At 37.3% G+C, this 16,191-nt stretch overlaps 1 protein-coding gene across 2 annotated transcripts in view; it reads right to left on the bottom strand.

Annotated features, from left to right (window-relative positions):
* GRIA4 (glutamate ionotropic receptor AMPA type subunit 4) overlaps positions 1–16,191 on the bottom strand; it is a 257,199-nt gene that overhangs the window by 79,387 nt on the left and 161,621 nt on the right. For both annotated transcript variants that reach the window (XM_063305838.1, XM_063305839.1), the window contains exons 4-5: positions 12,222–12,406; positions 526–579 (exon numbers count right to left, since the gene is read on the bottom strand). In XM_063305838.1, the coding sequence (XP_063161908.1) occupies positions 526–579; positions 12,222–12,406 (239 nt within the window). The remainder of the gene's footprint in view (positions 1–525; positions 580–12,221; positions 12,407–16,191) is intronic.

Genomic DNA, 16,191 nt, shown 5'->3' on the forward strand with positions numbered 1-16,191 from the left:
AATTTCATTCAATTAGAATGATAGCTATATATTACCATTGTAGAAGGGCAGGAACCAGAAGTTCCACTTCAGCTGATGTCTGTAGCAGGAGGAGTCATGTCAAAATCAGCAAGATAGCTGATGGACCATTATAATGCAAGTCCTGCCCCTTTTGAACATGGGCTATGCACGTGCAGTATAAAGGGGATGGAGGTTGCCTTACAACACTGTTTGCCATCTTGCACATCCCCTCAGACACCACTGGATGGAAGGCACCTTGCTGCATGACCTTTCCTTGAGATATGGTCACAAGGACTGGCTGATAAAGAGACAGTTTCAGGGAGGAAAGGGTAAACAGTGTCATCCAAACCAAACATGATTTTAATGTACTAACACTCCATAAGATGAAGCCAGGAATTTCAGCTCAAAATCAGCCATGAGATATTTTGATTTTCATCACTGAATCAATACCATATTTCTCTTTCCTGTGGTCATTTATCATTTAACTAGCTTGGCATGAAGTTAACTATAAAAAAGGATTCTTACCAGATTTGCAAGGATGTAGTGGTAGCCTTTGACATGTTTTCCAACACTCACAATCTATAGAAAGAGGGGATAGAAAAGAGAAAGCAATGGATTGTGTTTTACTCCAAGGAGTGGTTATTACTTACAGTATAAGATGTTGAGATTATTGTACCTCTTCTTCAAAATTGCAAGGGTAGCTTAAAATCTGATTGCTTAAATATTGCCAATGAAAATAGCGCATACTATTAAGCTTTACTGCACAACTATTGCTTTGTGTTATTCCATGAACAACAGCCACATTCTTTGAAAAGCCAGTGTGTTTTTAAAGCAGGAGTTCTTTGACATCTAAAAACAATCTCTTTATACAAGTTAGAAAAAATACATGGCAACAAGTACATCAGTTATTGAACAGCCTCAAAATGGGAGCTGCAACTTTTAGAGATGACAATTTCTAGGAAGGTGTTAAAAATTGCAAAATTTCGATGAAGGATGGGTAACCCTGCAAAATAAGTTACCAAAAGCACAACCTCAAACAATTCTCACTAGAAGGAAAATTGGGGGACGAGGCCATTGTGGATACACACTAGCTTTCTAAACTGCTTGAAAATTATGCCAGACTAAGCTTCTCTCTCTCTCTCACACACACGCACACACGCACACACACATACACCCCGATTGGGAGAATGCTGTTGATATATACTGATATATCCCCTGACTTCAACAAAGCATTCAACAAAGCCTCACATTAATAAAATGGTAAATTGTAGGGTTCATAATAAAACTGTTAGATGGACTCATTTGGCTAAATGATCTCTTCCAAGAGGACCTCATAACTGGTTCCACATCTGCTTAGAAAACAGTATCAAATGAGGTGCTACAGACCTTGGTCCTAGACCTCTTGCTGATCAACATTCTTATAGATAAAGGGATGGAAGAATGGCTAACACTTTAGAAGAGGAAGACAAGATTCAACCCTAGGAGTGGAGGAGTGGGCCAAAAAAGAGCAGGATAGAACTTAACATGGAGAAATGCATTTTACCTGCATCTGGGAGAAATGAAAGGCAAAAGTATAGGATGGGGAGGCTTGGCTTGAAAATAATATATATGGAAAGGATCTGAGTGTTCAGGACATCACAAGATGAACAGGAGCACTGATGAAAAAGTTAAAAAGTCTGCTATTTTCAGCTGCATTAACAGGCACATATAGTCCATATAAGAGGATGTAATTGTCCTATTTAACTCTGCCTTGGTCAGGGCTCAATTAGAATACTGCATCCAGTTCTAGACATCGTCATATGAGAGCAAGTTCACAGAAGAGCTACCAAGAAGGTGAGTGGACTGGAAACCAAGTCCTGTAAGAAATGGCCAAAGGAACTGGGTAAGTTTAGCTTGCCAAAGAGAAGGCTGAGGGGAGATACAACAGCAGCCTTCAATTATCTAAAGGCTTGTCAGACAGAGAAGGAAATAAATTGCTTCTGTACTGCTGTGGGAGGACAGGACCAGAACCAATGGGCTTAGGGGCAGAGAAGTAAATTCAGGATAGGTATTATGAGGAATCTTCTAATGAGGAAGCCTTATGAAATGGTATGCTCCCTTTCCCTAGAGGTCTTCAAACAGAGGCTGGATAATTTCTTGTCCAAAAGGCTTTAACATAACCTTCCCTGAGCAGAGGATTGGACTATGTGACCTCTGTGATCACGTTAAGCTCTGTGATTCTATAATTCTGTGAATTTAAAAATCCTTACAAGGGCTACCAGACGTGGGCAGATAAACTCCAGACAACCACTAGATGGCAAAAAAGAATTAGAGTTTTCTTTATCTTGACAGTTGTACACATTTTGCAACTCAGAGTTGGTAGTCATATTCGTCACTCCCTTTGTGATGGAACCGAATTTACAGTGTAAATCTTACACTGAGAAGGAAATTGAATCGAATGACTTGGCTTTTCCTTTCCAATAAATTCTATGATTTCTTTTTTTAAAAGCTTCTTTTTAAAAATATTGGTTGCAAACTGCCTTGCGGGTGATGTCTGTGTGTTTTTTTGCAAAGATGCATGCATCTTTTAAATACAGAAGCAAATCAAGATGAATATCTCTTTAAGTCAAGTGTTCATGTCTTGCTCAAAATAGTGCATTCCCAGGGTAGCATGAAACGTTTTTCTTTTAACCTTGCCTATGTTTAAGACAAACCCTTTCTGAAAGCTACAGCTCCTTGTAATAAATAATGATTGTGATATTGAGTGTTCTGTGATAGAATTCTGTAACAATCCAGAGGTGAGAAGGAGAAACAGCATAGGTTTCCCCACATTCTGCAGTGATGCTTATCTAATACGGTAATGGAATGTTTGCAGCCCCAAAACCTAGCCCAGAAAAATCTAGCAACATAATCCCTAACACGGTCAAATGTAAAGGAGTGTGGAAGGGTCTAACAAATTAAAAAACTGGGACTAGAGTGCCAATGTTGCAGCAAAAGGATCAGCAATAAAATTTTTAAGAGATGAGATTTCTATGCAGCACCTGAAACAAGGATAAATCTTCCACAAAGCCATCCACAAAATATTTTAAAAGCCTCTGAGCAGGGAAGAAGAAGAAGAAAAAAAGATGATTCACCGAGCACTGGCAAATGTTCAGTACAGCTGCAGTAGCACTGAAGCGTGTCTTTAGAAAAATACTTCATGGTAGAACAGGATCTAGAGGTTCATTAAAAGGGGCAATTGACACAGATTTTCCTTCTATGAGGGAACGCAGGAGCTATCAGTAGAATGAAACCAGCAGGGTACGCCATACTGGAAGTTGTGTGGATTGTTTCAAAATGCAGAAGCACAACAGAACATTACAAATACCACAAAAGCATCCAGTTATGTTGAGCATGTGAAAAATGTATCAGAAAACATGAAGAAAGGTTTTCCTGTATTTCCTTCCATGCTGTGCTCCTTTTGATTTCTGCTTTTCACAACAAAGTTCTAAGAAATGTGTGCCTGCATTCACTATGAGCGATTCTATAATCTACTGTCAAAGTTTAAATATTTGAAGCACCTGTCCTTATTGTGACCTCTCTACATATCATGTAATATTGGATACTTAAAATAGTGTTTGGTACCCAAAAACTGTACTTCAGTCTTGATATTGGTGAACTATCTGGGGAAGTCCATAAATATCATGGTCAAACGTATCAATGATCAACAACAACATCTTAAAAAGTAACCACATTTAAAATACTCCAATAACTCCTACTGTGAAGGATTGTTATAAAGAGAACAGATTGGCAAAGTCGGCCAGTATTATGAGCATCACCACTCTGCCACTGGTGGTGGTAGTGATGGAGGTGGAGATGATGGTGGTTACATTTTTGAATTCTGAATTAAGAGTTATGTTTTCTAAATTCATAGCCTTTTGTCTTAGCCACTGTATCTCACTGGCATTTCAATCAACAACAAACCCTTATATCTGCACTCATAATATGTCAGAATAATTTATTTCTTTTTGCCAATAGTTGAGAAAAACTATTGAGAATTGAGAATTCTTTGCGGCTGCTTGGGACCAAGACAGGACCAACACAAGCAGGTACTCATCGCTTGTGCTCATTCAAGATAATCTTCATTCAAAAACATTTTTCATCCCAATGCAGGGGCATCTTTTTTCTGACATATATTGTCACAACTTTTATACGCACACCTTTTATCTTTCTACCTACCGACTGAACCCCCACCTCCTCCACCACAGTGCAAAAAAAATGAGAAAGTAAATAAAATGAATACTAACATTAAAAATTGTCATGTTGTATCAAATAAAGATCCATCCAGTTTACTATTCCTGGTGAAAATTTCTGCAATCAGTATGGCCTTAAAGGTCCCTGGAAATAGACAAATAAATGGCCAATTCCTGGGTCACAAAACTTTTTTCCCAGCCATGCTCAAAGTTTTATTTCCAAATTAGGTATGTATTTTACAGAAGCCTCCTTATCTAGACACTGTAGGCAGCAAGGGCTGGGATTGGCTTTATGAACTGGTGTTAAACTGGCCAGGAGGACTGGCTGCAACTCCTATTTATTCACCCAGTTTTCTTTGTAATGCACTTTAGTAAAGCATTGCTCTAATCTACTTTTTGGCAAGTGAATTTGGGAGGGAGAGATGCTCTCTGTAAAAGTTTGCCTTCTGGAAAGAACATAAATATAAATCTGCAAACAAAGTTTTCAAAGAAATCTGTTTCTTAATAGGAATAATTTTAGTTTAGTAAGATGTTTTTCAAGTCTACATTAAGAGATCAAATGCTTGTGCAACACAGATCTCAATATTAATTTCTACTTACATTTTTCAGTGCAAAATGAGTGAATAATATTTCCATTATGCCTGTGCAAATGTAGATGAAATGAAAAGTCACCTAAGTAATTGCTGATAATTCTGTGTGTAGATAAATTGAGGCAGAAGGGCATGAGTTAATTAATTTATAGCTGTTAACAAATTATTTGTGGAATTGATTTATAAGAAATACGTTTTCTGAGGAATCAGAAGGCTATGTTCTTGGGGAACAAATTTACAGGACAAATAAATCCAGTTTGCTTCCTACAAGAAAACAAGCTTTTGAAATGGATCTGAAAAAAGTGATTTTCTGCCAGGAAATTGGAAAATTGAATAGAGATGAGCATAACTTCAGGCAGGGTTGAGTAGCTGAGAATGCATCTTCTTAAACATGGCAAATGTTTCTACAAGCCATACCACAGGGTAACAGAATTGCTTAAAATTGAGAAATAGCTTCTTTTTGTGTGTGTGCTGAAATCAGCACCTGGGTTGAATAAGCAAGCTAAATTGCACTGACATGAAAGTTCTGATTTTTCTGAATGTGTTTTATCTTTTCAATAAACTGCCCTTTTTAGTGGTCCCCCCCCCCTCCAGGGAGATACAAAAACGTTTGCTTGTGGAAACTGGGACAAAACAGACGGTCCTAAGGCATTGGATCAATGAACCCTATTACCATGCCGTATTGCAGGGCAATGAAAAAGCCAGTGCAATTGCTTTGTTTAGCAACAGGATGACATATACAACCACCACCAGGACTGGCTCTAGAGATATTGCTGTGTGAAGTGTCTGGCAGCAATACGCAACTGAGCTTAAAATGTTTCAAGCCTAATGTATAGTCTGAAGCTGGCAAAGTCAGAAATAAGGAGTCTGAGCCCAGATAAGACTGTTATCAAAATACTGTGCAGATGCTCTCAAAAGTCAAGGCTAAGACCCAGGAAGTAAAATGTCACCAATGTAAGAGAATATCTGCAGCTCAGGGTTGAACTCTGGAGTCCTTGGTGCTCCAGTCAAGGCAACATCTTCTGGGCCAGCTAGATGGGCAATGAAATGTCTGCAAGCAAACAACCAAGCTCAGAGAGCACCAAGGACTCCATAGGATAAAGTGTCAGTTGCCAAATAAGTTTGGAGAAACTGATACAGGGTTTAAATCCCAAAGCCGACATTTAAACTGGTGAGATTTTGCATTAGCTGATCTTCATTGTTGTAATAACTATTTTCATACCTTCAGTAAAAGCAACTTATTTTTGTGTCATCCCTGAAGCTTCTGCTGCTATACTCATGAATGTGGATTTGCATTCCTAGAGAGAGATTTATTGTCATGCTCAGGGTGAAGCTCTTAACAGCAAGATCAGTTACTCCTTACTTTCTACCCCGAGGGAGGAGAGAACACACTCAGGTTTGCAGCATCAAAATCAGGGTGACTAGCTTTCTTGTAAATCTATGAGTACCCAGCAGCTGTAGTAGGTCTCCAATGCTAAATAAATGCCTGACACATAAAATGACCATTTCAAATATTCTGAGCTCAGAAAATTTTTCTGTGTCCTGGAGTTTAGTTCCAAATTCAAAATAAAATAAGGAATTGGTACTATTGTTGCCAAAAAGAATGTACTTTTCCAGTCCATTATAGAGAATGTTGCTGTGCTAATGAGCTTTCATGCTATCAAATGCAAAAGCTCTTGCTTTGTTTAGCAGGCTTTGCAGGAAAGTTACCAAATGCAAAAAAACAAAAAAACAAACCTGAGCACTGTGCATGTGCTTTAAAGATAGTGTTACTATGCTACTGAGTTTTGCAAGCAAGTTGCCAAATGTAATTTTTTTCCTTCCAATTTTCTAGTCATTATGGGTGTTTTTCAATAACGGTACACTTCTTGTCTCCTTAGTATTAATACATTAATAATAAGCAAGCTAATAAGAGAAATTTATAACAAAGTTCTTAAAAGATAAAATGGATGTAGACAGATGGTTGCAAAAGCAGAGTTTATCAAAGGTGAGTGGTGCAGTGCTTGGGATAAGTGAAATCTTTTAGATTTCCTAAGCTCTTTTAACGTACTGTATATCTTTGGTAGCAGACTTGAAAAAAAAGAAACTGTTCTGGAGTGGAAAAGAAACAGTTACCAAACAGAGAAGTTTGGGATTGGCTTAATAGTCTACATTCTTTCCTTAGAATTATAGAGTTGAAAACTATCTTCAGGGTCGGCTAATCCAACCCCCAGATCAGCCCAGGACCTGCTAAAGCCTTCTGGACAAAAGGCTATCCAGCCTATACCATTTCATGAGGCAACCTATTTCATTTGTTGACAAGTCTCACTGCCAAGAAATTCATCCTGATATCTAGCCCAAATCTACTTCCTGTAATTTCAGCCCACTGATTCTGGCCCGGTCCTGCAGGATGACTGAGAATAAAACCATTCCTTCCTTTATGTGACGATGCTTCCTTCTCTATATCCAGACAGGCAGTGAAGGCACAGTGAAAAAACAAATTCAGATAATTATGTGAAATTCAGTCAACAATTCAAGCAACCCTGAATTCAGGCCATAAACAATCATGTTTGGCAGTTAGTTAGCTGGGAAAAGTCTGGATCCAACAACAAGCTATAGCTAAACTAAACAATTATGCTGTATTATTACAACATTTGTGTGATTATCATTCACTAAGTATTAAAACACTATATAAACCAGTAGCTGAACAATTTTATGACCATACTTTTTTAAAAAAAAATTTTTTCTTACCCTCTCAAAATCTGGCGAGTGTCTATTTCTCTTTTATTTGTCTAGATCCATGATGTAACATTTGTGACTCACAACTCATTAAGGCAAATACATACTAAAATAAAGAATTGAATTGAATTGAATTGAATCAAATCAAATCGCATAGGAGCTGGCATAATGTTTGTCTCTCCATTATTATTTTCTATCATTATTTTCCAGTTTATTCACATCTTCACTATCTTTAAAGGCAGTTATGGTAGCATAATTTTTTAAAAAAGAAAACCAGCATCCTTTTCTGCTGAAATATCCAGCTCACAACATATTTTTAATGAGATAAAGAAAGCTCAGCAACTTGTTTAAAAAGTAGCAGCATAATAAAATAATTGGCAATACCACTAGGTGGCACTCCTTTGCTGCAATTCACAACTGGTACAACAAAGTTTGCCTTCAGGTCTTTAACAAAAAATGAAATCCACATATCCAACTCTTTAATCGACACAGACTTTTCAATCAATAAGTAGGATACATGTTATTTATGACCTTGGGAATTAATTTAAGGATTTCTAAATGAAGCATGAATCCTGAGTGTGGACCAGTACACTGCATGTACCTCATGACTGGTGACATAGGCAACACTATGTTGACTGGAAAAAGTCATTTCTCAATTAGAGATTAGTGGCATGATTTAAAATTGGATTTCCATTGCACTTGTTTTATATTGGCCAAAATAAACTTGCCTTAGCAGGGAAAGTTGCATGTGGCAGAAGGAAGGGCTGAGGTTGGTAACCAGTCTATACCTTCTCTATCTTACTAAAACATGTTATGTGAAAGTCTTAATTGACCATAATGTCACACATCTGGTGACATCATGGCATATGGAAGATAGCAACTTGGTGAGGTGTCCACAGGGTATAGTCAAAAAAGTCAAGATGGCAGCCATGATGGTGTGATCGACACTCTATCCATTTTGTGTGTGGGTTGCACATAAAACCTATCCTGCTGATAGGTAAGATGTGTAAGTGATGAAGAACATGAGTTAACAAAAGAAATGAGAGAAAGAAAAATAAATACATGGTGAAACTAAGAGGAAGAGGAAGGAAGGAATGAAATTAGCCTGACTTTGTGGAATGATGTTGATGGAGGTAAGGATGTATATTCAGTTATGAATGAGAAGACTAAAATGCATGCCAGAAATAGGGGATGGGCAAAATCCAGCAATTGTTCCAAAGAACTCAGGAATGTTCTATTTCCTCTCCATATCATACTGAGTCTCTTCTGAACCTCCGTGGTGTGGAGATGGTTTGGTCAGATAAAACATGCACATAAGAGAATAATTGTTGCAAACAACGAGGAAGAGAGAAGTGTACTTTGTAATCTGTAGACAGAAAAAGGTGGTGGCAAAGACTGTAATCAGAGCAAAAAACAATTCATAATAAAAGAGAAAGAGAAAATGCAGAGCAATTTTGATTGGGAAAAAATCTGTTTTGAAAATGGGTGTAAAGGACTAAAGTGGGAGAGTGAATGGGATTAAAAATAAATGTGACAAAATGACTTATGATGAACCTGAAGAAAGGGCATGCTGGATGGAGAATTTTAGGTATCTGCTGGGAATGACCATGGGATATCAAAGAATGGAATGAAATGAATACTATCAATGTTGGTGTCCAAACAGAATGGATGAAAAAGGATTCACAAAAGCTGTGAGAATATTGAAAAATAGTAAGGCTGAAGTGCAGATGATGTAACTGGAGAAATGTTAAAGTATGAACACGGTTCACTTACAATGTGACTGACTTATTTATGATGTATGTGAAGACTGGGTCTGTGGCTGATAACTGCCTTATTCCCCAAACAAAGAGAAAGTTAGCAAGAGTGAAAGAATAGTAGTAATGGATGTAAAGCATTCAAACAAATACAATTTAAATGCCAAGTGACATTGTGTAAAGGGGTTTATGGAGGCAAGGATGGCTCGCAAGTATAGAAAGGTATGGTACAGCACAGTGAATGGTTTGGTTTAAACTAAATGTAGCTGTATTTCCTTATGTATTTCCTTATCTCATGACTTACTTCCTTTGGCTTATTATTTCTTATGCCTTGTCTGTGTTTTGCATAACAATGCTGACCATGAAAGAGAACTGTGTGATGAACATGTATGGATGCTGAGTGAGATAAAGTCTGCGCTTTGAATCTGATTTGTTTGTTTAGAAGGAACTTAGATACTACCTTTCAATCAGGAGTTTTGGACCTTACAATATTAATTTATGACTAGGAAATTAGGAATTTCTGACTAAGGTTGAACAAAGTACTGTACCTTACATTCAAAACATTTCAAACTCAAAATCTTTCATTTTTGTGTTTGAAACAAAGATATCTAATTCAAATTGGGTGGTTCTGACTGCTCTAGATGTGCCTTCATTTCAAACTCAAATTTGAAACATTTCCAGAATGGATGGAACCACCAAGAAACAGAAGGTTTTGGGATTGATAACTCAAATTTAAAAGAGTTTGCATACACCTACCTTTCTGACTCATTCTAACAAGCAAACAATTCACAGGTATGTTTAAAGTAGTGCACAGGCATATATGAAACTACAGCTAGTCCTTGCTTAACAACCACAATTGGGACCAGCAACTCCATCGCTAAGCAATACAGTCATTAAGCAAGACATCATGTGACTGTGATGGACTTACGACCTCACTTCTGTGTGGTCATTAACTGAATCACCATAGTTGTTAAGTGAGACATCATGTGATTGCAATATGTGATTTTACTGCTGTCTTCTCCATTGACTCTGCTTGTCAGAGGTCAGCTGTGAAGTGAACACATGATCTCAGGACGCTGCAACAGGACTGGTCATAAAGTTACTTTTATAGTGCTGTCGAAACTTTGAATGGGTGCTAAACAGGGCAGTTGTTAAGTGAGGACTACTTCTACTCAGAAGCCTAGGATAACTAATGTGTACTTGCAGAAGTCTATATTTTGCTTGCCACTGCAAGTGCTTCATCTCCCTCTTGTAAATGATGATGAAATGAACTTCTGTAATTTAGAGGAATTACAGAGGAACTGGGCTTAGGGAAGGAATCATCCTATCACATTCAACATCAGAGATTGCCTTCTCCAAGCTAGAGAGGAAGAATGGACAATTAAGGAAATCCAAGCTACCTGACTAACCAGCATCCAAATATATTTCAGATTTTTTCCCCCCTCTGGCTCTAGAAGACAAGGATAGGACTGGCCATTTTGGTGGTGGATGAAACCTTAATCTCCATATGTATTAGGGTTATCTTGAAAAGACAGTGATGACTACAAAGCTTTTCCTCTTATATTCAGTAAAAATGTCTTATTGGCCTTCTTAATTTACTTACAGGAATAAAAAGGTATTGTAAATCCCCAAAATGCTTGATATGAAATCAAGCTGATAGGTTAAGATGATAGCCCAGGCTGAATGTTCCTTCCATTCTCCCCCACCTGAGAAAGGGAGTAACATTGCAATATGTTATATAATATGTTATATATATTATGTTATATAACACTGCAATATGTTAGCATAATTAGCCCTACTGAGTTTGTTGGGACTTACTCCTGTGTAAAAGTACTGATCAATCAAGGAAATAAATGGAGAAGCAAAACTTAAGGGCACCATCATCCATTTCTTTAAGTAGGTAATGAGAGTCATATTTATCTCAGTTTCTCATATTTTAAAAACCAGTTAGAAATATCACTTTGGTTCAGTGAATAGCTTGAAACTGTTTTATTAAATTTGCTATACTTATAAAACACGGTGACTTATTAAAAGCAGTAATTGGGGATTGGTCACAAAATGGCAAATGAGAATAAATGTGAATAAATGATGCAAACAGAGGTCAAGTGAATTCTAAGAAAATAGACAGCATGTGTTGTCTGAGTCTGAATTAACTGTGATTGCTGAGGAAATGGATTTAAGGAAGGACATAGATGAATGCTTACTGAAAATGTCAACCCAATGAAAAAGGCAATGCTAGGAATTGCCAGGAAGGGACTGAAATTAAACTTGCCAGTCATAATGCTTTTATAGAAATTGATGATGATGCATGTAGAATATCATCAGGCTGTACAGTCCTTCAGATTTAAGGGGAAAAGGTGTTTCAAAGCATTGGCAGCTCCTTAAACTAAACCATCCTGGTCAGAGATGCAGCTGCTATATGGAGTTGCGGACAGGTTCTACATAACAGCCCCCATGTGCCCCAAAGCAACTTTTTCACCTTCAAAGCCCAAGTCTCAAGCCCTAGAATATTGTGCATGGTTCTAGTTATCCCATGGCAAAAAAGTTGTCATACCAGCACAAAAACTACATAAAATGACCAGATAATATCACCAGGAGTCAACACTGACTCGAAGGGACCAAAAACAAAAAACAAAAAACCCTTCATTCTTTCTCTGCAACATTTTTTCCCTAAGTATTTTAAAAATACTTTAAGCCGATAGATCTTCCACCATTATATTTGATTAAACCCTAGAACATGCTGCCTCCATTAATTTTCCTGTGTGATAGGAATTTCACATTCATACTCAAATGGAGGCAGTGGTTGATACTAATTAGCAGAGTGTGTATAAAAGTGAAGATGAGGAAAATATCCTCTTGGCTGACAAGAAAGAATAAAAGGCCAAGAAGAAAGTCCACTTCTGAGGCAAAGCTAATGTGTTTATGGTGGCATCAAAGGCAAGTATTACCTGTTCTAAGAGATTCTGAAGCCTCTCTATTTCGCAATCTATTACAAATTTCTTTTCTTGTCTCCGGTCCAAGTCTTCTAAAAGCTGCCTGTAGCTTGCATCGTTAAAATTCTCCACACATATGGCGCTAACTTGCCAGCTTTTTTCTCCTGCTGTTTCCATAATAGCTTGAAGTATTGAGTAACCTAAAAGAAAAGGAAACAATACACTAAATGACGTAGTCCTTGCATTTTGTGAAACACAAGACGGCTTAATCAATATCAAGTTTCTTGTAACATGGATGAAGCGTTAAAATTTGTAGTCATTAACTAGACTGTGGTTTCTCTTCTCTCCCCATTACACACAAAGACACACACACATGCTATCAATTGTTTAAAGATAGTTTAGTTTATTAAATGTGCAATAATATTTAAGTTAGGCATACCTGCTTCCCAGTGCAACTAAACAACTGTCACAAATAAAGATGCTTTTGATTTGGAGTTGATTAAGATCAATGGTAGGCAATCTGATGCCATCCAGACTATCTCACAAACTCTGCTTGCTGATGTGAACTGAAGCCCCAAATATCTGGTGGATACCAGGATGTTCAGCCTCAGTTTTAGGTAATGCTTCCTGCAGCATACGAATCGACAGACTCATGGTTATGCAAACAAAGGTCTTCAGAAAGATGGTTGCTCAATCTCTAGATAAAATCTTTTTTCCTGATCTGCTCAGACAGTATTTCTGTGCAACAGTCCACTGCTGCAGTATTGGAAGCATGCATCTTAAACTTTTTGTTTAATCCGTTCAATTGTGTCCAATTCTCGGAGACTGCCTGGAGAAGTCCCTGCAGTTTTCTTGACAGGTTTTTCAGAAGTGGTCCACCACTGCCTGCTTCCAAGGGCTGAGAGGGAGGGACTGGCCCAAGGTCACCTAGCTGGCTTTGTGCCTAAGGCAGGACTAGAACTCATGGTCTCCCAGTTTCTAGCCTGATGCCTTAACCACTACACCGAACTGGCTCTCATCTTAAACTTATTCATTAATTACTTTGTTACTCTGTCACTAGACTGGTAATATTAAAATGAAAAATTAAAACCTTTGCCCAAAAGCATGCATTTACTTACTTCTCATCTGAGAAAAAAGTTGTCATGCAATACTGCATATATACTGTGTGTGTATGTGTGTGTGTGTATCTATCTATCTATCTATCTATCTATCTATCTATCTATCTATCTATCTATCTATCTATCTTTATATCTATCTATCTATCTATCTTTATATCTTTATACACACACACACAAACATATATATACATACATATACATATACATACACAGTATATTCACCCCCCCACCCCTTCTCAAGAGTACATTCATTACATTCACTCTGATTTAGACCTAGGCAGGCAGTCTTAAGCCTTATTGATGACTTTATCCATTCATAACATTTGCATTAGCATTGTTTCACAAATTTGTGGCATAGATTGGGTGAGCAGGGTCCTAAATTCTTTTATTTCCATATATTTGCTCAAAATCGGTCTCCCTTAAAGATAACAAACAATGAGAAATAAGCAGAACAGAGTCCAGAATGGTTGGGTTAAATTGTCACTTGCTCCCTAGAAATCTTCGGTTTAACAGGAAGCCTTTCATGTTTAGTTTACCTGACATAAATCCCTTGGTAAAAAGAATGATTTATGAGTATTTCTACCCTGAAAGAAACAAGTAGGAAACTGTCTTCATCATGGACAACTGGCTGCATGATAGCAATCTTACAACACAAATGACCATACAACTCAAGCCTTTACTGGTTCTTTCTAACCGTATATCCAAGACACATAGATTTTACTCTTTTGGTAAACTCCTTTGCTCAGCTCCTGTTGGCTGCTTGAACTAGTCATCATGAAGCATCAGTCACATGACTACCATATTGTTTTCTTGGCAGAAATAAAGAAGCATTCTGTCTCTACCTTCTTTTGGGATTTTTTTTTTTGACATCTCAGAGAGCTAGGATTTTAATTTTTAATAATTTTTTAAAAAATAATTCCCATTTTCAAGTGCCGAAGGGCTGCAGCAATACTGGTTTTATAACTGATTTCTCTTCATAAAGCCTGAACGGTCAAAGCATTCCTTGACTTCTTCCTCCTTGTGTGAAGAGTGACAGTAGATCCTCTTTCTCAGATTTCTCAGATATTCTGTACTTATCAAAGGAAGTAGGTTTCACAAAGTTAGAATCTGCTGTTCTGCAAGGTAGAACCAATGACTAGAAGCCCAGGAAAACAGATTTTGCCAGAACTTTATAGGAAGCCATTTAATAGCAAGAACAGTTCAGCACTACTTTAAGTCATAAGATACTCCATTTAAATTGTTTGTTGTAGTGCCATATGAGCTTGGTAAATAAAGTGAAATAAAATAAAATAAAATAATAAAATAAAATATAAAGAATTCTAGTCCATTAGAATGTTACAGCACATTTTCCACTGCAGAACTCACTGAGCAAAGAGATGGATAGATAACCTCAGATCTATATTTCTGTGAGAATCTTCTATGACGATGTATGAGGTAGGGGAGATTTCTTAAAGAACCTGCTAAAGTCTGCCATCTGCAGTTTATGAAGAGGTGAACAGGGGTGGAAACTGCCAGCATAATACCTTATCTCATTTTGGATTATTAGATGAGACTGGATTAGGAGATTAGGAGATACAGAGGTTTTTAGCACCTATCATACATGAACTTAATTCTTAGTTCTGGCCTAGTTTTGACCCAACCAACTTTGCACCAGCCTATATGGCACATATAGGTAAAATAGTGTAACCTTATTTACTGATTCCTGAGCAGATGTGAACCTGAGATTACCAGTTAATATTTATGTCCTTTTCACAAAAGTAAATTATTTAACAGGTAAAAAATTGTTTCAGCCATTAAGCTTAATTTTTAACCTGAAATCAGGTTTCTATTCCTTTCCTTTTGAGAATGAATGAAGAATTATTTTTAATTACTGCACAGTTATTCAACTCTTTCCAAGTAGAGTAGTCCTTTTTGTTATGCCTGTCTGTAATTATCTTTTCAAATCTTGCCTATGTCCTTTTCCAAATAGTATATTCTTAGCCTCATTTCCCATTCACTTCCATTTATAGCTTCCTACTTAAAAGCACGTGAGGATTTTATGTATATGTACATGATTCACTTAGTCTGATAACACTGGTTGGGTTTTTGATCGCAGCCCTGTCGGTGTTTGGTTAAACCTTTGCTTCAGATTTACTTGAACGGAGTAAGAATGTGACTCATAGAATAAACTGGCCTTTTGTCTAACTGAAAGGTGGAATTAACTACTAATATCAAATGCAGAAAAGCAGAATATTGAATATTGAAATAGAGCACCCATTTGTCTTATCTTTTTAAGTTTTTGGTGATACAAATATGAATAAACAAAGATGTCTTTCCAAGAAGCAATATAACTGGGACTATCACAGGAAATACCTCCAAATGCATCATATTAATTAATAGAAAGTGGTGTGGTGATGCCTACTATCTTAGGGCTAAACAACACATATTAATTATATAGTTCACCCTGAATGCAAGCATTTCCATACATAAATTACCAGCTGGGAACCTGGTCCAAACTGGTATTAGTAAGAACGGGGACAAAGAAGCTTTAATTTTTTGCCCTCTACTGTAGCCCTGATCTGGATTGTCTCCCAGAACCAGTGCTGAAAATTTGCATTGGAAAAATCCCAATTTATTACTATGGAAGTTTTCCTCCCACAGTCCACAGTGCTAGAACGGGAACTTTGTTTTGTATAGGATCTTGAAAAGAGAAACTATGTGGTTCACTTCAAATGATGCCTCAATGCATAGTCTGATACATTTTTATGCATGTGTGCCTTTAACTCAATCTTGATTCCTGGATAAGTGCCTGCAGTTCCATTGGCAAGATTTTCAGAAGTGACTTGCTGTTGCCTTTTCCTGGGGCTAACAGAAAGTTAGTGTACACT

This window comes from Candoia aspera, chromosome 5 (assembly GCF_035149785.1).
Source record: "Candoia aspera isolate rCanAsp1 chromosome 5, rCanAsp1.hap2, whole genome shotgun sequence".
Classification (NCBI taxonomy): domain Eukaryota; kingdom Metazoa; phylum Chordata; class Lepidosauria; order Squamata; family Boidae; genus Candoia; species Candoia aspera.